At 46.4% G+C, this 23525-nt stretch overlaps 2 protein-coding genes across 5 annotated transcripts; one reads left to right on the top strand and one right to left on the bottom strand.

Moving 5' to 3' along the window:
- Window positions 1–1877: 1877 nt before the first annotated feature.
- Window positions 1878–13530, top strand: LOC121932955 (1,5-anhydro-D-fructose reductase-like). Its single transcript, XM_042472095.1, has 10 exons — window positions 1878–2093; window positions 8982–9149; window positions 9532–9648; window positions 9757–9834; window positions 10018–10134; window positions 10320–10426; window positions 11407–11485; window positions 11608–11691; window positions 12127–12215; window positions 12875–13530. The coding sequence occupies exons 1-10, from the start codon at window positions 2022–2024 to the stop codon at window positions 12915–12917; spliced, it is 954 nt and encodes a 317-aa protein (XP_042328029.1). The 5' UTR covers window positions 1878–2021; the 3' UTR covers window positions 12918–13530.
- Window positions 13531–13591: 61 nt separating this feature from the next.
- C6H2orf42 (chromosome 6 C2orf42 homolog) lies at window positions 13592–22759 on the bottom strand. Of its 4 annotated transcripts, XM_042472077.1 has the most exons (11): window positions 22633–22759; window positions 21469–21744; window positions 19635–20469; window positions 19223–19333; window positions 18365–18466; window positions 17840–17944; window positions 17303–17410; window positions 17025–17125; window positions 16180–16342; window positions 15342–15557; window positions 13592–13748 (listed from the first exon to the last, which is right to left on the bottom strand). In XM_042472077.1, the coding sequence occupies exons 3-10, from the start codon at window positions 20455–20457 to the stop codon at window positions 15349–15351; spliced, it is 1722 nt and encodes a 573-aa protein (XP_042328011.1). In that variant the 5' UTR covers window positions 20458–20469; window positions 21469–21744; window positions 22633–22759; the 3' UTR covers window positions 13592–13748; window positions 15342–15348. The 4 variants fall into 4 exon arrangements, with proteins under 4 accessions (XP_042328011.1, XP_042328010.1, XP_042328013.1 ...); XM_042472076.1 differs by lacking the exon at window positions 13592–13748 and having other exon boundaries at window positions 14919–15557; XM_042472079.1 differs by lacking the exons at window positions 13592–13748; window positions 21469–21744 and having other exon boundaries at window positions 14919–15557; window positions 22633–22758.
- Window positions 22760–23525: the final 766 nt, after the last annotated feature.

The following is a 23525-nucleotide window of genomic DNA, read 5'->3' on the forward strand; positions in this document are numbered from 1 at the left end:
CAAGAGACAAGGGTTGAAAGACGGGGCCAGGAGTAACAGATGCTGAATCACGGTGATGCTGGAGGTGCAAGGAAGGATGCTGCCAAAATGCAAGGGGTCCCAATGGAGATAAGGGGTATGACCCCCGGGGCACCGGCTGTGGATCCTTGCTGTGAACAGAGTCAGTTTTAAAGATACGTCAGCCGTCACCCTCTTCATTACTTCTCTTTCCTCTGCCCCTCCATCATAGTTCAGTGTCTAGAATTCCCCATTCAGTGTTAATGGGAAATTCAGTCCAAGTGCTTTGCAGAAACCATGGCCAGCGTCATGTAAATGGCATGCAAGGTGTTTTATACATTCATTATGTCCTTCTTGAATGAGACATGGGAGGGAAGCGGTCATTCGGCAAAGGAATTTTTTCCCCATGAAGAAAAAAAAAGGTTAAAGTTTAAAGTTTCTTACTTTTACTTTGAGAACTGAAAAGAAATCAAACTGAAATGTCCCCTCTCCCTTCGTCTCCTCTGCTCACATTTCCTTGCCCACAGCAACCATCCTTGACCACTCAAAATCGAAATTAAAGTGGAATGTAACTTCCATGCTGCAAAGGACAGCAGGATAGTTGCAGGAGAGACAGTCATTCATGGATGTGACTTAATTGTTTAAATGTTGGACACGGCTCTGAATAACAGGGATCGATTCCCAAGGCAAAGGGAAAACCCCTCTCAACAAATCTTGCCAAGAAAACCCGATGACAGGGTCAACATAAATCGGTATCTAGCACAACCTACTGCACACAAAATAATCCTTTTATGCCTCTGGACAGTTATAAATGCTTGGCCCTTATGCTATTAAGAACCCAAGAATGCATCTGCCTAGTGGCAAAGGCCATGCTCCCTACAGAAGGTGTCTTGTAATTCCCTTATCCAGCAAAATGAATTATATTTTAAAAGGAAAGCAATGGCCATTAGTGCTAGAAGTGCTCCAGGCCTAATCTGGGGATTGCTCTGTTTTCAGGTTATCTTGGGCTTTTCCTTACTTACAGATAGACGAGGATTAGAAAGTCCAAAGACAGTGCCATATGAGTCTGGAATATCAGTAGGCAAAGGGATCTTATCACACCTTTGAGATTTAGGGTTGTGAGTGAAGAAGTTGTAGCATGCACTGTCAAAGAATGAGGAATCTGACCAAGTCTATGAAAGTTTATGCTACAACTTCTTTCGCACATTTATTTTCCAGGTTCTGCAAGATACCTTTGCATACTAGAAAGTCCTGTTTGAGAAAGAAAACTGTCCTGTTTGCTGCGGCTTCTCTCTGCTGCTCTAGAACCGCAGGCACACAAAGCCCTGGCTTTGCGAAGGACTAAAATGGGCTTTCAGTTTGCTTGCTAAAGATGGCTGAACACACATTTCAGAGGTTGCTCACATCATCCGCTTTGTATTTTGATCCCAGCTGGCTTTCCACCCGCCTTTTCCGCCTTCCTCCTCCTTCTCTCATCATGACTTTGCAAACCTCTCTCTCTCTCTCTCGCACCCCAAGCCCAGATTATGTTTGTTTTTCTAGTGGAGGTCTTCTGATTGCTTTCATACTATGTACTTGGAAAGACTCCTTGGAACAATTTGGAACGGAGAAAAAATGACTGCGTCGCTCACTCATCATTACCTTTTTCAAAAAGGAAAAGTTTAGGTTTCTCTTGGAAATCCTGGCGCAGTGAAAAGTGGGATTCTCGCCCCACCAGCCCAGCTATTGAGAAGATGGCACAAAGTTCAAATGAGGCTTTGTGTTCCTCGAAGGGTTGGGCGCTGGGTTTTGGCAACTGATTTGATTTCAAAAAAAGAAAAGAAAGAAAATCCCTCTCTTTCTTTGGATTCACAGGCCTTCTTATTGGCCTCAGATCTAGCCAATAACCGGGCGGCATGTGGGTGTAGTTAATCCCCAGATCCCTGGTCCGCCCCACTGGATCGGGCATAAAAACCCAGGGCTTGGAGAGGCAAAATGCTGCAGATTGGAAGAGACTCGCTCCAAAGCTTTCCTGAAAAACCGAGATGGCGTCCACCACGTTCCTGACCATGCCCTCCGGGAAGACGATCCCGCAGCTTGGCCTGGGCACCTGGCTGGTAAGCAGAAGGGCAGCAGCAGCAGACTCTTGCTTTCTTCTCCTTTTCTTTTCCAGATCACACTTCTCTTTCACATACTCTGTTCTTTTTTCCCTCCTGTGGCACGGATGGTCGAAATCTGAGCATGAGATGCAAAGGCGTCTCTTGGTGGTCAGGACTTTCTCCCACTTTGGACTCTGCGTTTGATGCGACAGACAGGGATGCTAGAGAGACAAGCGTGCTAGAAATGCATCCATAGCAATGTTTCGGAAGAATAAAGGAATGGGTTGGGTGTGAGGAAGGTGGTGGAAGTATATATCTTCAAGGTGGTGGAAGTATATACCTTGGAGGTGGCGGAAGTATATCTCTTCAAGCCATTTCTGACTTAATGGCGATCCTAAAGTCAACCTATCATGATGTTTGCTTGGCCAGATTTGTTCAGAATGGATACAAACAAAAATCCATCAGTGATACCTTTATTGGCCAACCAAAATGCACAATAGACTAGTTGCAAGCTTTCGAAGCTCCATGGGATTCTTCATCAGAAGCCTGTGGGGCTTCAAAAGTTTGCGACAAGTCTATTGTGCATTTCGGTTGTCCACTAGAAGTATCACTAATAGATTTTTGTTTGCATTTGTTAAACGGCCAACGCAGCTACCCCTGAATGTTGTTCAGAATGGGTTTGCCTTTACCTTCTTCTGAAGCTGAGAGAATGTGACTTGCCCAAGGTCACCCAGTGGGTTTCCTGGCTGAGCGGTGGTCTCCAGTCGTAGTCCAGTGGTGAAAACCTGGTCTACGTAGTCCAACATTCAAACCACGATTCCATATTGGCTCTTGCAAAGAACTGCAGGTGGAACTCAGCCTCCAACTTCTGCCATGTGTCTCAGAAAACACTCTTTCCCAGGGGCATCGTGTCTTTTCTGTGCCCAGCCCCAGGAGCCAGCAATGGCTGGGGTCCTGTAGAAATACCATACCAGCAATTGTATGCTTTTCAATGTTGCATGGCCATAAGGGAAGGCAAACAAAGCCTGCAAGCTCTGAGCAACCAGTTTCTCTGGGGCGATCCATCTTTCCATAGTCAGTGTGCCCATGGCCTTTCCCCTCCAGCCATCTGCCTTGACTGGCACCGTTACACCAGCATCACTCACCAGCAAGACTGCTGTTTTGGAGACTGGTAAACTTCTTCTCTTTTCAGAGTTCTTGCCACAATGGCTAGAATCTGGGTATTCTTTGGGGCTTTATTAGTCCACTTTTTCACTCTAATTTAAATCTCATTGTGTGGGTGGCAAAGTGATCATTATATTTACAATGCAGGCTCTGAACATTCCTGGTCTCTGTAGGACTTGGCTCCAGTTGGTCCATTCAGGAGCTCTTGACACTCGTTTTGCTAAGATTGCAAGACCTAATATTATAATTGTCCTCTTGCACCATTATGTTGATGGTGCAACCGTTGTTACACAAGGGAAACAGCAGGCTTCTGGTTGCCACTCACACTTCCACATCCTTTGCTGGTGCCTTTCTCTAGCGCCCACATTTTGGGGGGAAGAAAAACAATACCATTCGAATGGGCAGCCTTGAGAAATGTAATACTTCCATGCCTCCTGAGACTGAAAAGAAAGATACCTAGAATCATTGGGCTGCAAGGACCTGCAAAAGCCATCTCTCCAATCCCCTCCCATAGGAAGACAATGCAGGCAGGATTTCGACCAACTGAATACATTTCCACTTGATGGCAGAGCATTGGGATTGTGCAGACTTTCAAATAAAAGGGGATCCTTGGTTCAAATTCTGCCGCAACACACAGTCTGAGCGGGGAAGCAATTTGGGGAGACAGCGGACATGGCAGTGACCACAGACTAGGGATGAGCCGATGGGGCACTTTTGATCTCCCTAACCCTCCCCCTCACTTCTTCATTTTTATAACTCTTCTGGGGCCAGCTCTATGCAAGTTATTTTTAAAGGAGATAGCTGTGACTGAGAGTCTGCACTGCAGAAATAATGCAGTTTGCCACCACTTTAATTGCCATGGAATCCTGGGATTTGTAGTTTGTTGTGACACCAGAGCTCTCTGGCAGAGAAGGCTAAATGTCTGTATAAAAAATCCGTGTATAAGAAGGGCTGACTGTACAAACCCCAGCATTGCCCAATGACAGTCAATGTAAAAGTGCAGAGGCAGCTTCAGAGATGAAAACAGAGAGGTACCCCTCCTCCTTCCCCAAGACCTTACCGGAGCATAGGGTGGGCAGTCTTCATTTTGGGATGGGATGCCAAGTCTCCACATCAAACAGAGGTTTGGGTTACTGTTGGAAAAGTCAGACAAACCCCAGAAGGTTCCAGTTCATATCATCCTCTTGCTTTTCCAGCCGCTGCCTTGCCCTGAGGCCCTTGCTGCCTGCGTTCATGGAAAGGATATGGTTTGCTTAGCAAAACCCTTTCCTCCCCTTTTTATTTTCCTATCTTGTTCAGAAAAAAACCAAAAAGTGGAGACAAAAGTGCAGGGCAATGGTGCACAACAACACTTCCATGATGTATTGATGTGCTGTGGATTCATTCTTGGGTGGAGCCCAGATGCCGCCTCAGATGCCTGGGCTCCCATGGAGGCAATGGAGACAAGCAGTAACTACCATAGATACTTGACTATAAGCCAACCTCACGTATAAGTCGAGGGCAGGTTTGGGGGCCAAACTATTGATTTGGACATGACCCTTGTATAGGTCGAGGATAAAAATTGGGGGCACATAACAAAGGAAGCACAGGGACATGTTTCCAAAGAAGTTACAACATTTCAGCAAGCATCACCATTTGTAGTTTTGTTGTGGGTTTTGGGGGCTCTGTGGCCATGTTCTAGAACTGATTGAGCAGAAGAGTTAGAGCCCTATAAAGAAAAATAAGAAGAAGAAAATACAAAGATGACTCACAACAATCTCTTCTGAGGTTATGCATTTATATAGCATATTCCCAACCTCTCTCTCAGTAAACTACTCTTAACCTTCTTCCACTTAAAATCTCTCTGAATTTTGAAAACCAACTATCATCAATTCATTTCCATCCCCCGACCGACCAAAGAAACGTCTGTCAGGAGCTTCCAGTCTCTTTTTAAAATGTTATTAAAGATTTTTCTCTCATCAAAGTAGTTAATTTGTCAGTTTCTGCAAACTTGTTGACTTTTAAAAACCATTCTTTTTTAGTGGGCAATGCTGCGCTCTTTCCATCTGAATATATGACATTTTTGCTGCTGCGATTATTCTCCCATCGTCCTTTTCCAATCATTCCTCCAGTTGTTCTTCCATAAAAGCAAAATACAGTCAATCGCATATTAATCTTTAAAACTCTTTGCATCAAGGTATGTCTTTGCCCCGAGTACTTTTTAGTGTTTTTCACGTGTTCCTTTTAGATCATGCTGGGAAACGCTTCAAACATCCCAATGTTAATGAGTTGCATTTGTATTAATGAGTTGCACCTTTCTTCCAGCCTGGAATGCTTTAGCGTATTTATTATTCCAGGGCTGGAGCATTTGAGCTGAACTTGATCCATAAAGGGAACAAGTCACTTTATTCAGTTTTGAAATATCAGATATGCTAAGGGCCATTTTAAAAAACAACTTTGAAAATGTCATGATATCCAGCAACGGTTTGCGCCGCGGCAGACTTCATACATATGCTAGAAAATGGTGGCTTGTTTCCCTTTCAAGATGGCGGCTGTTGGCTGGGCTCCGTGATTAAATTCCACTTAATTTCCCTTGACTGACATGGCTTCTAAACAATCCTTCCTGAGGCCAAGCCCCAAATTAACTTAAAACAAGTCCAGATGTGGAAGGGTTGGGGGGGAAATTCAGCGCTCCGTAACGAATTTAATCAAGCGGAGACGCATCCAGGACAAAAAGTGTGCAATGCGTCAGGTGAAGCTCACCGCAGTCACGCAAAGCAAGGCTTTGACAATTACGGAATATAGCTGAAATTCACAAAACACGTTTGATGAATTCTCCAGATGTTTCCAGACCTTGAGCATCTGTTATTTGCAGAATTGCACATTTTAGTGAAATTAGTATCTCTTCCCCATTTCTTTAAAAGCAGGTATTCCTATGCTGTTCAACTAATTTCTTCTTTTCTTCTCTCCTATGTAATTATCATCATCTTTCTTCCCAGTTCATCATCATCATTCCCAAAATTGTTTTCTTATATTTCTTATAGTCTTATCGTAACCCAGTCATTTTTGTTTTCAAAGTTCTGGGTGTAGTCTCCTTCACAAGATGTTTAGAAAGGCCAGCCCCGCCATGAAGGACTTTGCAAACCAGGAGTAAATCAGCCTTCCAGGTGTTGTTGGACTGCAACAGCCAGCATCCCCTGACAACACAGCCAATGGGAGAGGAGTGCTGCAATCCAACAATTATTGTTGTTGTTATTGTTGTTGTTATCATCTGGAGGGCTGTACAATCCTCTTCTGGCGGTCAGGCCTTTGAGAAGCCCAGGAATCTCCCCTCCACTGGTTGCTTTTTTCTCGCTCAGACCTTTTGCTTTAAATCTACGCCCTCCAGATTTCCCCAGATGGGACCATATTTGTTTCCATTTCAGTGCAGAATTGCTTGCAGTTTGACATGTCCAGGTGTTTACGGAGCAAGACCTCCGTGTCATGCATCGCCTTTGGCTGCGCCAACCGCCCTCCGGAATGGCGTATCCCTTGCCTTGAAGGCATCTGGGCCGCAAGAGAGGTCACTTGTCCAACCAACCCTTCGAGTCAATACTTTATTGTTCTGCAAGGGCTGGCAGCGTTTGCCGCTTTGGGGGCTTTATCGAGCCCCAAATCTCAGCAAAAACAGAGGCCAGCCTTCTGCAAAAGCCTTGCCAGGCCCTTCTGCCAGCTAAACCCCATCCCAGCCCCACAAGATATGAATGGAGCAGCACAGAGTTGGCCCACAGAACAGGAACCAGCTTTTCGGCACAAGGATCGGTTGCATGTTGTTTTCTCCACTGATTCCAAGTTGGATCTGTTTAGGGCTTGTTTAGAGAAGGAGAAGTCAGCTAAGGACACAGCCACACAATTGACTTAATCATTCCTCCTCCACAAAGAAACAGAGCCAGGGAGGCATGAGACCTCAAGAAGAGAGGTCTTAGGACTACTACTAAACGTCTAAAGCCAGTGTATCTCAGTACTATGTAGTTGGTTCCACTTTTAGCTTCTGGGATTTGCAGTTTCCTGAAGAACTTTTAATTCTCTGCTCAAAAACTCTACTCCAGTTGTTCTCAACTTGCAGCCTTCCTCTTGTTTTGGGCATTGACTTCCAGAAGTTTCAGACACCATGAAAGATGTGGAAAGATGTCCAAAACAAACTGGCGGACCAAAGGCTGGGAAGCCATGCTCCACTCCCCTTTTCTGAACTATAGTTCCCAAAGTCCCTAAGTGCCTGTCTGCATTGTAACATGGAGCTGATTTAATCCTCAGTCTCTGCCTTTCTCAGACTGGTTCAGAAGCACTGAGAGTAGAGCTCAACTAAAACTAAACAAGGGCTAAAAGTGCCAGGATTCCTAGGCTTGGCAACTGAACTGGTATGAAAAAGTAACAAAAGTTTAGTGCAAATATACTTTTACTTATACTGTATTCTGCTTATGCACCCAATGTAAAGCTCAGTTAAACAAATGTGGAGCGGGGGGGGGGGGGGGTTGGAATAAATAAGAGCTTATAGGATAAATAATGTTGGGCTGAAAGGTCTTATTATTGTGGTTCTCTGAGTCAAAGCTGGTGGTTCTGATGTTGGTGGACCAGTGAGTCCACTCTGGGGTTTTGTCTGTACCTTTATGGGAGTTATCCACGATGCTGAATCTACTTCCATAATAGCTTACGCATCTTCTTTTAAGTTTAGTTTTACGTTTAAGTTTAAGTTCCAAACAAATTTGGAATGGACTTCCCACTCCATTGGCACCAAGCCATCCCTGGCCTTCCCAGCTCAAACAAACAGAAGTGATTCAAAACAGCTATTAATGGATTCCAAACTTGTGGTTTCCAAACTTTTACCACGTAGGATTGCCAACTTCTTGATGGTTTGAGGGGCTTACCTCTGTGGCAGCATAGCACAGTGGTTTGAACACAGGCCTAGGGCTCTGGAGATTAGGATTCAATCCTCTGTTCAGTGATGGAAACCCACGAGGCAATGTTGGCCAAGTCACACACTCTCAGCCCTAGAAAAGCCCATAATATAGTCACCTTAGGGTCACCAAAATGACTGGAAGGCATGCAACTTCTGTGATGTTATCCAGAGCTTGGCTGGCACATAGGAATGCATACCAAGAGAAGTTGTTACCAGCATTGGGGATAAATGATAGGGAAACCCTTCTTTCTTCCTGATGGTGCCAAAGGCAAAGGCCTGCCTGGGAAGCTTGGCAGCCTTCTCATTTGAGCAGAGTGACACAGTGTTTGTGCATCAAACATTGCCATGGCATTATTTGTTCTCTCTGGCGGATTCTGGGTTCACAAAGCCCTCCGCCTGTTTGCTTCTTGCCAGGTTCAGTGGACCGAGAGAGAAAGGGAGATGACAGCAGATTAAACCTTTGGCAGGGAACTCTCTGACAGCTTCTAAAGCCCCAACAGCTCTCTGGGGAGAGAAAGAGGAGGCTGGCACCTGACAAGGGCCCTCCTGGCATCCTTCCTGTGCCTAAACTTGCAAGGGCAAGCCCTGGGCATTGCTTCCTGCCATCCATCCCCATGGCATCAGTGCTGGGGAATGCATCCTTTCTTCTTCTGCAATTGAGTCATCCCAAAATCCTTATGCCCCATGCAGCCTTTGGGTTTTTCTGGTGGCCTATTCCACCTATCCAGCCCCCAAAATACCTCTCCTGGGTTCATGAATGGCCTGCCAACTCCTCATATTCCCAAAATATGTTCAGTACATTAATTTGGCTCTGCTGCTCTCGCCAGTCCCCTCCAGGAATTGTCCAGCATGCCATCGAAGTGGCCGTGAAGCACGGATACCGCTACATCGACTGCGCTTTCTTCTATGACAATGAAGGGGCGATCGGAGAGGGCCTCCAGAATGTCTTCAAAAAAGGCCTGGTCAAGAGAGAGGACCTCTTCATTGTTAGCAAGGTGAGAGGCATCTTTGGGAAAACATGGGAGAGAAAAAGTGGCTCTCCAAAGAAGGAGAATCAACCATCCCCTGAAGCTATCTATCCCACTTTCTCAGTGTCAAAGAGCATCAGGATCTTCTTCCTTAAGTTGAATTTGGGATCTTGTCTTGTCCTCTGGAGCAGCAGAAAACAAACTTACTCCAACTTCTCAAACAGTGCTTCTCACACTTTGGTCTTAATGTTTTGGACTTCAGCTCCCAGCAGCCTCTGCCTGCATGGCTGAAGTCCCAAACATCTGGAGGTCCAAGGTTTGAATAGTACCGGTTTTAGAGGACATCCATTCTGATACTTGAAGACGGCTGTCATGAATAATGTGAACTTTTCTTTTTCCCTCTTGGCAGCTGTGGAACAGTTTCCATGAGCCAGAGGATGTGAAGCCTGCTCTCCTGGACACCCTGAAACTGCTGCAGCTGGATTATCTGGATCTGTACCTCATGCACTCTCCGATGGGCATCAAGGTAAAACGGGCCGGAGGTCAGGACGGAAGCCCTTGGAGGGCAAGGGAGGGATGCAAAGCAAACTTGCCATGTCCCATTGTCCACGGTGCCTCTTTCTCTTCCCTGCAGAATGTCAAAGGAGATCTCCTTCCACAGAAGGATGGGAAAGTTGTCATGAGTGACGTGGATTATTTGGACACCTGGAAGGTAAGATGGGACCCCAGACGTTCTGGGACCAGAGTCCAGTTTGAAAAAGGGGAAGGTTATACTTTGCTTTCAAAGTGACAAGAGGGGAAACAGCTTTTATCTACTGCATCTCTTTCTCCTTCTCCATCTAAAATTGCATCTACACTGCAGAATTAATGTAGCTTTGGGTTCTTTCTCGCGCAGGGGATGGAGAAGATGGTGGACGAAGGCCTGACAAGGAGCATCGGAGTGGCCAACTTCAACACTCACCAGCTGGAGAGGCTGCTCACTCATTCAAGAATTAAGCCGGACGTCCTCCAGGTATGTCCTCCAGGCCTGGATCTTTTTCCCATTCTGCCATCAGGATGGACAAATGTAACTTTGATGGGAGAGAATGTCCAGTGGTAACAACACTGGCCCTGGGTTCAAAACCCCATTGCAGGGCAAAGGGATTGTGAAACCTACTATTTCGTCTCTCTGATGCTTTATCTTCCTTTCCTCCGCAGGCAGAGCGTCACGTCTACCAAACCCAGAGCAAGCTGGTTCCTTTTGTCAAGGAGAAAGGGTTGGTTTTCATCGGATACAGCCCTCTGACGTCGCCCCAGACTCCTTTGTAAGTCTCCACTCTTTGGCCAGGACCCTTCTTTGATGCTGGTGGAATATCATGTCCCATCAACTGTGGCCACACTGACCCAAAGCCCAAGGGGTCAGTTTTTGGACCCGGGGAGGGTGGACTTCTAGAGGCTTGGGCCTGAGGACCACCCAAGTGCTTGGACTTTTGACCACAGTTTGCCCTCCACATTCGCTGGGGTGAGGGGCACAGGACCCTCATGAAAGTGGAAAAAACACAACGACCACACTTTTTTTTAACCTGAGAGAACACCTATCTAAGTATCTCTAGGTCCTCCAGACTTACAAGTGCCTAGAGAAGTGTTTTCTCTAGGTCCTTCATCATGATTCTATGGTCATCCTCTGGCAGAGCTGCACTGAAAGTGTTAGAGACTCCTAGAGAGAACATATTACCAAATCCATCAATAATCAAAAGTCAAAACTGCAAATGAGGAGGGCTGACTGTATTTGTGATGGGCATTTTTGCAGAGGAAGAAAGAAGGGGAAGCTGGCTTCTTCTCCAAAAGTCCAGTAATGCATTATACCCACTTCAGAGTTGGTCTGGTGGCTCTTTGGGTCGAAGAGGCAGAGCTATAGCTGGTAGCCACATGGCTACTATTGCGCAGCCAAGAAGAAACCATTGCCCAAGAAGCTATTCATAAAGAGAGGAGTTGCTGTTCAGTGGATAGGCCAATGGTAGGAGTCATGCACCCTCCAGATGCCTTTGGACTGCAACTCCCAGCAGCCCTGGCCAATGCAGCCAGTGGTGAGGGATGCTGTGAGTTGCAGTCCATTAGCACCAGGGCTTATGCATGATGGTTTTTCCTCTTTAGTCAGTCTCTGGTGGAGTAACTGTGAAACCAAAATAACCTACAGCTCAACCTGGTCAATTGAACCAACTAAAACTGTGTTAATTTGGGTTTTGAAAAAATGTAGTGGAATTATCTTAGTTAGCAAGCTTCTGAAAAACCCTTTTCTCTGCAGCAAGCCAGGTCCTAAAAACGGCATGGAGGACCCTGTGGTGAAGGAGATCGCCAAGAAGCATGGGAAAACCCCTGCTCAGGTGCGTACAGGCCAAAGGTTGCGTCCGCAGTGGATTCTTGCGCAGGTGGGGTGGGTGGGCTAGACAGCCCTTTGGTGTCCCTTCCAACTCTATGGTTCTATGATTCTATGGTGTTTTCGCAGATTCTGCTCCGCTTCAATATTCAGAGTGGCATTGTCACTATTCCAAAGAGCCAAACACCTGAACACATCATTGAGAATACAAAGGTAAGACAGAACCTTTTAAAACCCTTTGGGTCATGTTTTCCCATTCTGAAGATGTTATGGACTGGAAGCTTGGCTGACTTCTCTCTTTCCAAGGCCCACAGTTCAGAAGGAGGATGCTTAAAACAGTGGCAGCTGGAGGCTTCCCAGGCCAACGGGGCAGAGAATCCGTTCCATATTTTGTATATAGATATAAATTATTATATCTTTTTTATAGTTATTGACAGTGATTTCCAAGCAAGGCAAGGTTGAGGTCTTGAGTTTATGCAGTCCATATCTTTGAGGGGGTACCTTCATTTAAAAAACCTATCCCTGCTCACAGAAGTCAGTGGATTTATTTTGGTTTGGTTTCCCTCTCCAATACTGATTCCTCCTATAGGAAAGCTTTGCAAGGTTCTAAGATTCTGACTATGACTTTCCTTTTTTTCTTATTTGTAGATTTTTGATTTCTCCCTGACCGATGAAGAGATGAAAAAGCTGGCATCCCTTCACTACGGAGCGCGCGCTGTTCCCTGGGACCTCTTGGGGTACGTGATGCATGCAGAAGAGCACAGCAAGGGGGAATAGGCAGCCATGTGGCAACTGCGTGATGCTTTTTGATGGGTGCTATATAGAGCACAACATGGTGCTAGGACAAGCCCAGCTAGGCCTGGAAGAGAGGCACATCAATGTAATTGCAGGGCTTGAAATTCTCCTAGGCTGGATCCGCACTGCAGAAATAACCCAATCTAGCACCACCTTAACTGCCATGGCTCAGTGTTATGCAATGCTGAGTTTTGCTTAGCTTCCAAGATGCAGTTTGATGCTGCTTTAACTGCCATGACTCTAATCCATGGAGTCCTGGCATTTGTAGTTTGCTGTGGCCACAGAGCTCTCTGACAGAGGAGGCTAAATATGTCACAAAACTACAGATCCCAGGATTGCATAGCATTGAGCCAAGGCAGTAAAAAGTGGTGTCAAGCTGCATTCTTTCTGCAGTGCAGATGCAGCCTGAGATGCACCTGTAAACCATTCTTTCTCCTCCGCCCTCCTTTTTTTGGAAGCTGATGTTTTCCAGTTTCTCCCATCCCATCTGGCTAGACATAGATATGCATTTTGGGACTCTTTATACTCTCAGAAGCAAAACATTGGCATGCGAGATCCATGGCTTTCCCAGCAATTTACTAATGTCCCCATTCTTTCCCAGGTTGGGCCACCATAAGCACTATCCATTCTGCAAGGATGAGTGATTCTTTCGAGGCGCAGCCTGTATACCTCCCCAAGCACAGAAATCATGGACCCAGCTTCTGCATTTCATTATCTAATCAAGCCAAAAATTGCATTTTGCTAGCCCTGGGCTAACAAGCCACTCGTCTTCCCTGCATGATGGGACCTCAGCGAAAACCCTTTCCCTGCAGGGAGGTCTGGAAGGGGATTGAAAATGCACATTTCTCAGTATCTGCCTAACCCTGATGTCTATGTATATGACACCTTCTCCATTGCAACGGATGCTCCTGGAGTGGAAATGCGGAGAGGAATGGCAAGGATGCTGTCGTCTTCTCCGGCCACCAGCCAAAATAGCACTAATTTCACCAACCATCAATGCTTCTCATTCTCTAGAGTTGGAACATCATATACGTAGAACAGGGGAAAGTGTCTAAGTAGACACAGCAAGGGAATGGGACTTGTGGGATGGGCTAGTTGAATGTGAAAAGATTGATTTCATTTGCATGCTGAGCTTGCTTTATATGAACATATTGCAATTGCATTTTCAAATGGTGGGTGTATTTGAGGGTGACAAAGAAGACGAGTGCTCTGAATTTGTTTGGTTTGTTTTCTCTGAAAGGGAGACCCCCCCAATAAAATTGGCTTTAAAAAAACAAAGTTTGAAGATGTTCTCTGATTTTATTTCCAATTTTCATCTCCCTTCCCTTTCATAATTGAACTCATTTTAAATTCTTCAATGAGCTTCAAGTTTTAAAGAAATGGGTGCTCTTCAACTGAATGACTTACTGATTCTCTAAGTCCCAACGTTGTTATTGTTGCTGTGTTCCTTTCTAGTCATTTCTGACTTATGGCAGCTAGGAGGAAAGTAGTAAAAATATTGATTCCTGCCAATGAGAATGACATTTATGGCTTATACCTCTATCCCTGCATCTATTTACCACATTAAAAAAACAATAATCTAAAAACGTCTTTGCCGGACGAAAGAAACCAGTGGTTTTAAAAGCTTTACAGAGTTGGCCAAATAAAGATATAGCCACAATACAGATTTTGGATCTTGCCTTGTGGTCAACACATGTAGCTTTGTATAGATAACCAGGGCAACACCGCTTCCTGGTGTTGTTTAAAAGTACTTTCCTTTATCCGTAATGAGGACAACACATTTGGCGTCTCATCCATTCTGAAAAATAGTCTATGGGTGCCTCCAAGTCACCTGTCATGGCAACAAATTCCAAGCTCACTTCCCTAGAACATGTCATTCAACTGGTTCCAACTCCTAGTTTGACTCATTCAACCAATCCAGAGAATGGCTGGTTTTAGCAGGATACCTGTCCTCTGCTCCAGGGAACCCTGGGGCCCACATGGACTGCTAAAGATGTCCAAAACAACATGAAAACATGAAAGAATTAGAAGTCCACTTCTGTTCTGAAAAGGGGGAAGAAGGGCCCTATGATCAATTTTTTAAATTGCTCCTGGAATTTTTCAGGAGGGAATTGACTAGAAAAAGTGGTCTGGGAGATGGAGGGTTGTAAAGATAGACTTGGGGGAGGCACACAGAGGCCCAGGGCTGCACTTTGGTCACCAACAAGGACCAGTCCTTGGCTCCCACTGTTCCCTCCAACACAACTTTTAAAAATGCTACAATAATTCTTGTCCAAGTATAATGTCCAGTAGGCATGAATTTGCCCATAAACAGCTGTATCAAAAACAGCTTCTAAAAGTGAGCAGAGATGACCACCACTGGATGGAAATGTCCCCGCCAGTGGCTGCTGACCCTTCCTGTGTGGTCAGAGGGTCAGGAGGGCTGGAAAATGGCTGCCAAACCCAGGACAGGAGCCCATCTGACATAGAGAAAAGACATCATTTACAAGATAAGCTCCTTGCATTGTTAACCTCCTTCCTAGAGACTGCCGGCTTAACAACAACACTAGTGAGGAATTCTTAGTTTTTAAAATGCATGATATGAATCAAGGAGACTCAACTTCATAGTTTGTTTTTTTAAAATAAGATAGACTGATCTCAAAACACTGAGGCTGGTGCAATTTAATTTAATTTTTAAAAATATAATGTCATGTAAGCCAGGAAGAGCCCTGTAGTTCATCTCTAAGACAGTTTCAACGTCCGGACATTTGGTTGCACTTGTGGGTTATGTGTTGCCTTTGCAAAATGATGTGTCGGGAGCATGACAAACAAAGACCAGAAAATGGATTAGGCTCAAGGCAAGAAAGAGGGAGCACCTGGAGGAACCTCAGACCAAAGCTGCAACAGAATAGGGAACTAGAAAGAAAAAGATGTGACTTAGTACGGTATCTTCTACAGCTGTTTAAAAACAAGTGGGACGCCACCATTAAAGCTGTGTTGCCTTCCTTTTAGCAGTGAGCTCCACTGTCACAAAGGTGGCAAAGGCTGAAGGGGTCTGTGCAAACCAAACTGTGCATGATGAAACGCACCCATTGTTCAAGGAAAAGTGATAGTGGTGAGCGGCATGAGCTCAAGCGTCTGTTCGAGGGAAGGGCGCTGCTCTTGGCCATCCATGGCATGACCGTTCCTGTAGTGGCCATACTCAAATTTAATCCGCAGCTCTCCGATTTTGGAGTGGGGGAGGATGTCTGGGATCCACTCAATGATGAAAGGCGTTGGCTCCTTCTGGTCGGGGGACGTGTTGCCTGAGAGGAAGGAAAACAGAAAGAGGAGAGCAGCATTTCAAAGCCTCTTCCAACATCACGCATGGAAACTTCGGCTCCTTTTGACATTCCTAAAATGAGCTGGGAGAGAGGTGAGCAGGAAAGCTCCAAACCCCAAATATAATACACTTTAGCTATTTCACTGAGAGGTGACAATTATCATTAAACAATGGAAGAGATGGGACACAGAGGGAGCTTGCTTTCTGCTGTTCCAGTGGACATGGCTGAAACTTAAAGGTTCAAATGACAAGAAAGGAAATTCTAACTGAACATTAGCAAGAACTTCCTGGTCTGACAGTGGAAGAGGGCAGTGCTCTTCAATCTTTAGTTCTTTATGTTTTTGGACTGCAACTCACCAAAGTCCCAGGCAGCAAGGCCAAAGATCAGGGAGCCAAAGTGCAACAACATCTAGAAGACTAAGGGCTGAGAAACATCAGAGCAGACTACTTGGAGAAGTGGACGACTCTACTTTGTTGGCTGCGTTTAAACTGAGTTTGGGGTGTCCCACTCGTAGGAGTGCTTTAGTTGTGGACTCCTGTACTGGGAAGGGTTTGACAAGACAGCCCTTGGGATCCCTCCCAACTCTGTGATTCTGTGAACTTACCAACTTTTAGGAAGGTCTTCACCTCCAAAGGACGGAGAATCGGCTGCTTCTCCAGGCGTCCGTAGGCCTCCGGTATGCTCTCGACTTCAACCTTGGGGCACTTAAAAGGCTCATAGGTGCCATCCCGGTTCTGGATAAAGCTGCGTGTTATTTCCAGGGGCATCTGGGAAGACAGACCAGGACAAGAAGATGATGGAGGCCCTCCTGACTGGGCCCTTCTCCAGCAAGCTCTCTAAGCTTAGTGCCTCACCACCACCACCAAAGAAATAAGATGTTAAACTTTCTTGTAGATGGTTGATGGAACACTTTGCGCTAACACTCAGAATTACAGGGTTATTCAAGTTCCCAATCTGGCAGGAATTTAGGCTGGGATCCTGCCTCAAAGTGTGGATATTATTAATACTCCACATGTGCAGCTCCATGCTTCCACTCACAAGGCAACTGTTGAGCCCCGCAGGTCCTGCCACAGCTGTTTACTGGGTCAGGAGGAGATGGATGGAAGGCCACCAGGCTATGTCCAGCTGCACTTCTGCAGATATGGTCAAAGAAATGGGGTTCCTCTCCTGGGTCTCCAGCAATATCCTCAAGAAACATTACCCCATTTCTCTTCCCCCCAGTTGCAGAACTGTAGTCTGTCACCTTCCCCCTTCCAGCCAAAAGCCATGGCAGCACCCTGGGGCCTGACCTTTTTAGCTGAACATTTGTTTTAAATTATTGTAAACTTCCTCAGGGCTCTGGGCAGGAGAAGGGTAGGATATAAATGAATGAATGAATGAATGAATGACATGTCATCCAACTTGCTCACATTTAGATGAAAGGCTGACAGAAGCATAAAAGGATCTTACCTGAAGTGTATCAAAAATCTGTTTGACCTGCAAGATGTTGGTGATGTGCCATGTATATTTGGAAAAGGTACCCAGGGGGAGGGCATCTTTCCGGACAAAAGCTGGAAGCAAACAAACTTGTCAGGAAAGCTGATTTGCTACGTGGACACAGCCCTGCAATTGCCTGTGACCAACTCATAAGGTGTTTATGTATGCGCCTTCAAGTTGCTTTTCAACTTATGGCAACCCCATGGATTTCATAGGGGTTTTTTTAGGAGACACTCCTCATGGCTGGTTACCTGTGGTTGAATTTGGGAGCCGCTTCTTCGCACTCCCAATGGAAATCCGCTTCTGGAGGGCCTCAAAGAAAGAGTGGGGGATGTGGAACACCAGTGGGTCCGGTTTGCCTGGGGAAAGAAAGCTGTTGGGAAAAAGGCCCAGGGAAAAGGTGCATGCATAGAAATGTTATCCCAAATTGTTACACGAGGTTGGGATAGACTGTCGCCTAAAAGACAGAACCAAGCTTAGGAGATAAAACATCTTCAAGGAATCCATAAAGGCAAGTGTGGGCAAGTGCATAAGGGCAGGGGACACTTGCCCCTTGCAGGCCACACACCTCCACAGCAAGCCTGAATACCTCCATTTTCCTCCATAGTCCCTCTCAAAAGGCTGTTGTGCAAGTTAAATCAAGCTGGAATGCAGATCCTTCCCTGTAACTATTTATGGAGGGGGTGATAAATGGAGCCCAAAACCTCTTTGATTTGAGAGGCACAGAGCAGCGGAGGCATTCAGCTTGGTGATTTTTGTGATAAAAAGTGTTTCCAAGGTGGACTTACCATCAAACTGGTAATGCATAGCTTGATGGATCCGCTCAGTGACGCTGGCTAGCCACTCCTGGAAGGACATGGTCACCTGCGACTCATCCAGCCCTTGGCTGCAAACTGAGAGAAAGGAAAGGTTTGTGACCCTTGGTCTCCATCTAGCGGACTAAAGCAGACACAACACATCCAGGGACAAAGGAACAGATGCCCCGACTGACTATCACAATTATACATTGAAGATTTATTGGAGATTAGCAAAATGCCCATCACAACAACAGCGCTGTGTGGGGAGATACAGTGCATTTTTGAGCAGAGGTCTATTGAATCTCCCTAGTTACAGGTCACCTGGATCAGGGTGAGTGGCATATAATATATATATTATATATATAATATATATATATATATATATATATATATATATATAGTATATAATAATAATAGAAGTTCTGCATTCAAAATATTCCTGCTGAAGTTCTTTTTGAGGTTGTGTGTGTGACAAGACCCCTGCTGCCTTGGGGAGCTCCTTGAACCAAAACTCACCTTGCCGTTTAAGCGAAGCAACGGATGGCTTTTTCAGTCCACTTTTCCGGAGGTTGCTGTTTGCCAGGTCTTGTGACAAGAGGGGGCTATTTGTCTGCAGGCCTTAAATTGAAAGTGGAAACAGCTTCAGAATTAGTGGTCCATTGTGACCAGTAGTTTCTCATAGCTTCTTTGTATATGGCTGAGGGAAGAATATCTTCAAGGTATATGGGACTATCAACCAAAGATCCATCATTTATTTATGTGCCATACTGGCTGCCAGAGTGCTGCTGGCAAGTTATAATGAGGAACACACAGCAACTCTGTTGCAAGTGCTCCACTGGCAACCAGTCCATTTTCGGGAAGAAATCAAAGAGCTGGTCATGACCTATAAAGCCCTATGAGGCTTGGGTCCAGGCCGACTGAAAGTCCCTGTCTCCCTACATGAGCTTGTGTGAATTTTAAGATATTTGGAATAGGGCTTTCTTCAGTCCCATTACCATCACAGGTGAGTTTGGTGCGAACATGAGAGATAGAGCCTTCTTGGTGGCTTCTCCCAGGCTGGGGAATTGCCTCCCAGAAGATACTAAACACAAGCTAAACCCCAAGATTTTGATGGCAGGGAAGGGGGCAACTCAAGAATGATTCTCCTCCCTTTCTCTCATGTTGTCTTTGGCCCTCCATGCACTTTGAGACTGACAGTATTGCCAGAAACCCAACTAAAGTGTCAAAAAATTGCATCCTCTTGAAACCAGCCCTGCCTGGTTCATGTGCACATGGCACATGCTGACAGAGGAACCATCCAGATCAACATGCAACACAAACCTTCTCTAAAGATGAACAACAACAATGCAAGAAGCCAAAATCTGAACCCCTCACCCAACGTTTCCTCTTTTTTCCTCCTTTTTGCCTTGGAGACTGCGGTGTCTCCAGAGTGTAGAACAGCTTCCGGAGGACAAACAGGCGGAGCTCCTATTGCTGGCTTCAGATCTGGGGATGCAGAAAGGGAGAGAAATGATGCAGAGAATGTGTTACATGTTAAGTGTCTGCCTGTATTACAGCCATACACTGAAACAGCCAAATACCATCAACAAGAGGAACCAGTAGTCACTGTCATGTTCACTTCCACATAAAAGACGGCTTGCATGTGGTTGGAAAGACCTAAAAATGCTTTTCTGCATAAATAAATAAATAAACTTGCTTCCTGTCCTACAATAATGTTCCCCAAACTCAGCTGGCAGCCTGGCACATCCATCCAGCCTCCCCACAGCAATGCCTCACCCTTACCTACCATCAGAATAACAGGTAAGGAAATCTGCAAACTCCTGAGCCAAAGCATCATCGCTGGTGAAGGCACAGATGCAGGCAAAGAAGTGGAGGCACTTCTGGCCCGTCTCCTCCTTGGAAGGAGCGGCCTTGCTGGATTTCAAGGACTGGCAGGAGCAGAAAAAGCGTGGCTCCATCACATTCCTGTGGTTGGCCTTGTGGGCGAAGGAGGCATGGAGGTAGCCCAGGCTGTGCTTCTGGCTGGCTTTGCACTTGACCACCATGATGTTCTTGGTGATCCTTTGGACCAGTGGGCCTGTGGGTTCAGTGGCCAGCTGCCAGATGGTTTGTTTGGTTTCAGGAGGGGCCTGCATCGAGTTCAAGATGGAGCTTTTCAGGGTTAAGGGGGTGGCCTCTGCCTGGCAGTTCGCTGCCAGCTTAATGTGCTGGCACTGGTTCTCCCCAACGCCTTGGGCAGTCGCCTTCAGGCACGACGGCACATAGCAGCGTCCAGAGCTCAGCTGTGTCAGGATGGTCCCATCAACAGTCTGGATAGTGGTCTCCGAAACCCCCAACTCTACAAAGCACCGTCCGTCTGGGCCCCGGTCCCTCTGCCGCACTGAGTAGACTTGCAGGTCTGAACCGGTGATGATTTTGACAGCATCAATGCTGGTCTGCTTCCGAGTGCCATAGCGGAAGACGGTGCCACAGGTCTTGTTCTTGCAGCTCAGCCCACGCGTCCCGTTGTAGGTGCCACATCGGGGGCATTTCCTGATGCCCCTCAGAGTGGCTTTCCCCAAGTCCGACAGGAAAGCTGGAACTTTGCTCCTTAGGGAACTAGATTCCATCCTTCATGGAGACTAGACAAAAGAGAGGAATGCAAAAGTGAAATGTTGGCAGCGTGGCCCAAAGGCTCACCTTGGGCAAGTCCCACTCTCTCATAGAATCATAGAATCGTAGAGTTGGAAGAGACCACTAGGGCCATCCAGTCCAACCCCATTCTGCCATGCAGGAAATCCAAATCAAAGCATCCCTGACAGATGGCCATCCAGCCTCTGTTTAAAGACCTCCAAGGAAGGAGACTCTCAGCCTCAGAGGAAGGAAAAAACCAAATGAAACCTTCCTGAACAAATGCTTCCAAGAAAACCCTCTGATAGGTTTGCCTTAGAGTTGCCATTAAGCTGAAAAAGCCTGCCTTTGTACAAAGGGTTGTTGCATTTAAAGTAACATCTCTGTTAATTCTCATGGGCTTTCCCAGAAGCCTTTTGGCAGGTTATTTTTCACATCTGACGCCCATTTATCATCCTCAAGGGTTTCTCTCTTTCAAATAAAGAAACAACATAAACAGAGAAAACAGTTTTAAAAAGTAATGCGCAGGAGAAGAAAGAAAGGGCAAGAAAGAATGTAATGAGTTACTTCTTTGACTCTGCTACAAGGAGTAGCAATGGGGAGTTCTTTGTAAATGCTAATGCCCAACAGGAACGAATTCTCTTCTAGACTCTGACGTAACCATAATGTATAACCACTAATTTGGCATGAGATATATTTTGCCTCCAGATAACATACAATTCTTCTCTGGATTCAAGCTTTCCCCACCTGTTTTCTGCCTCTCCCATATGAAAAGAAAGTGACCATGTTCTGAAGGCTAAATATGAAGCCATCATGTTTTTTTATGTTATATCCTTATTAGCCTCAGTTTTCCATCTCCAAAGATGGAAATAAAGACCTGCCTCATGGGTTTATTGTGTGGCTAAATAAACAGGCTCACTGTGAGCCCTGGCAATGAATGGCCAGAGACAGGAGGGTGGTATAAGACTTAAGTAAATGGCCGCAAAGTAGCCCCCACGGCCAACTCTCACCCCGGCCTCCATTCCAGATGTCCAAGGGAACAGCATGCGCCAGTTCGGCCGGCCATCCATCAAGGAGGACTGAGCAGAAGACAGTCCTTTAGGCCTCTGTTTTCTGTGGCTCCGCAAGTGATGGCTGGATGAGGAAGAATGGAATCCGATGGCGCCATTATTCCTTCTGGGATTCCAGTGAGAACGCACAATGCTGGGCCCAAAGGCGTCACAATTCAAGGGATTCCTGACACAGAACCGCAGCGCCGTTGTTCCAGGGAGGCCTCAAGGAAAGCCCTAAGAAGGATGTAAAGGCCTTTCCTGAACAGAGCCATTCAGACAGAAAATAAACTCCCTTCCCATCATGCCTTGCGGATCATCCCTCCGCAATAATAGACTGTTCTATTATTCATAGTTTATTTCAACTGATACAAAATAGAATTGTAATGCGTTTAATTCTTCTTCTTTTTTAGGGGGGTGGGGATATTATATGTACAAGGCATTGTATATTGGAATGATTTTTAGATGTAAGACGCTTTGATTGTTTGGCAACAGGAAAATGGGGTATAAAGTTTCATTATTATTATTATTATTATTATTATTATGCCACAGGCAGTTTTATTTTATTGTATCTATTTTTAATCGATCGTAAGGACAGCACTGGGCAAATCTACAGCACTTTATGAATAAAGCTTAACTAGAATAATAATAGTAATTAATGATAATAATCTCTGTCCAGTCTTCACTCGGGCAACCCCTTGTCTATAAAAGGAAAGCACTCTGCCTATGCTCAGGGACACTGCTCCACAAACTTTGGTCTTCCAGGAGCTCTGGACTACAGCTCCCAGAAGCCTCAGCCAGCTTGGTCAACGGTCAGGAATTCTGGGAGCTGGAGTCCAAAACATCTGGAGGACCCAAGTTTCGGAGCCACTGTGGGCCTAGAGTGCCTTCTGTTGACGTCATCACGAGGGCGCCCAGGCTGACGCGGGGCAATGACGTCACGCGCCTGCTCCGCTCTCTCCGTTGCCACAGCAACCCCTTTCGTGCGTGGTCGGGGAGGCCAGACCAGGCCGCCTGTGACGTCATATCCTGTCTCTTTCCTCCGCCCGCTCAAGACCCCCCCCCCCGACCCTCGGGAAGGCCTCGCCTGAGAGACCTCCGCCGCCGCCCCGCTGCTTTCATTACCTTCCCGGCTTCGAGGGCCTCGGTTTCCAGCCCGGCGTCCGCCGCGGAGAGCCGGCTGGGCGAGCAGCCTCCACGATGGCGCCTTACAAACGGTGTGCGAGCCCCGTCTGTAACGGCCGTTCTGATTGGCCCAGCCGGGTCACGCGGGCGAGATGCAGGTTCGCGAGGCACGACGGGAAATGTAGTCCCGCCTCCTCCTAACGCTTCCGGGTTCCCAGAGCAAGTTGTTTTGACCAGTCTCCACAATGGAGGGAGCTGTAATAATGAAATTGGTTTTAAAAATAATAAGGCTGTAGCTGCTCCACCAGCTTGGAAAGCTCTTTTCTTGGACTGCAGCATCCAGAGCCACCCAGCCAAGAGGGGGATTCTGGGAGTTGTAGTCCAAAACAAAGGACCTTCCTCAGCTCTGAATAAAAAGCAGTTGCACCCAGAATTGCCTGTATTTCCAAAAGCAGCACCAGCCTACACGCCTCCAGAGAAACGCCTTGCGGCTTTTGCAGGTGGCATTCCCAAACTCTGGTCCTCTGGGTTATTTTGGACTCCGACTCCCTGAAACCCCAGGCTAGCTGTGGCCACCAGCCAGGAATTCTGGGAGCTGGAGTCCAAAACACCTAGAGGACCAACGGTTGGGAACAAAGCCTCACCGCAGGCCCTTTTCTGGCAAAGAATCCAGAGCTGGAACTTGCCACAAAAGGTCACCCCAGCCTTTGGGTCTCCAGATGGCTTGGAATTCAGCTCCCAGAAGCCTCAGCTAGCTTTGGACAACAGCCAGGAATTCTGGGAGCTGAAGTCCAAAACACACGTGGGACCAAAGAGTGGGAACCATTGACCTAAAGGGGAACGCTGAAGGCCATTGCCACTGTCCATGGAAAGAGCTTTGTCCACAGCTGGCT

This window comes from Sceloporus undulatus, chromosome 6 (assembly GCF_019175285.1).
Source record: "Sceloporus undulatus isolate JIND9_A2432 ecotype Alabama chromosome 6, SceUnd_v1.1, whole genome shotgun sequence".
NCBI classification, from domain to species: Eukaryota; Metazoa; Chordata; class Lepidosauria; order Squamata; family Phrynosomatidae; genus Sceloporus; species Sceloporus undulatus.

Bases quoted from the DNA above. Each gene is read 5' to 3' on its own strand.
- LOC121932955 (XM_042472095.1), top strand. From the start codon at position 2,022: ATGGCGTCCACCACGTTCCTGACCATGCCCTCCGGGAAGACGATCCCG. The intron at 9,649-9,756 runs GTAAAACGGGCC...TCTTCCCTGCAG, and splicing joins ACTCTCCGATGGGCATCAAG to AATGTCAAAGGAGATCTCCT. The intron at 9,835-10,017 runs GTAAGATGGGAC...TTTCTCGCGCAG, and splicing joins ATTATTTGGACACCTGGAAG to GGGATGGAGAAGATGGTGGA.
- C6H2orf42 (XM_042472077.1), bottom strand. From the start codon at position 20,457: ATGGAATCTAGTTCCCTAAGGAGCAAAGTTCCAGCTTTCCTGTCGGAC. The intron at 17,126-17,302 runs GTAACCAGCCAT...GTTTGCTTCCAG, and splicing joins GCTCCCAAATTCAACCACAG to CTTTTGTCCGGAAAGATGCC. The intron at 15,558-16,179 runs GTAAGTTCACAG...CCTTCCTCTCAG, and splicing joins GAAGACCTTCCTAAAAGTTG to GCAACACGTCCCCCGACCAG.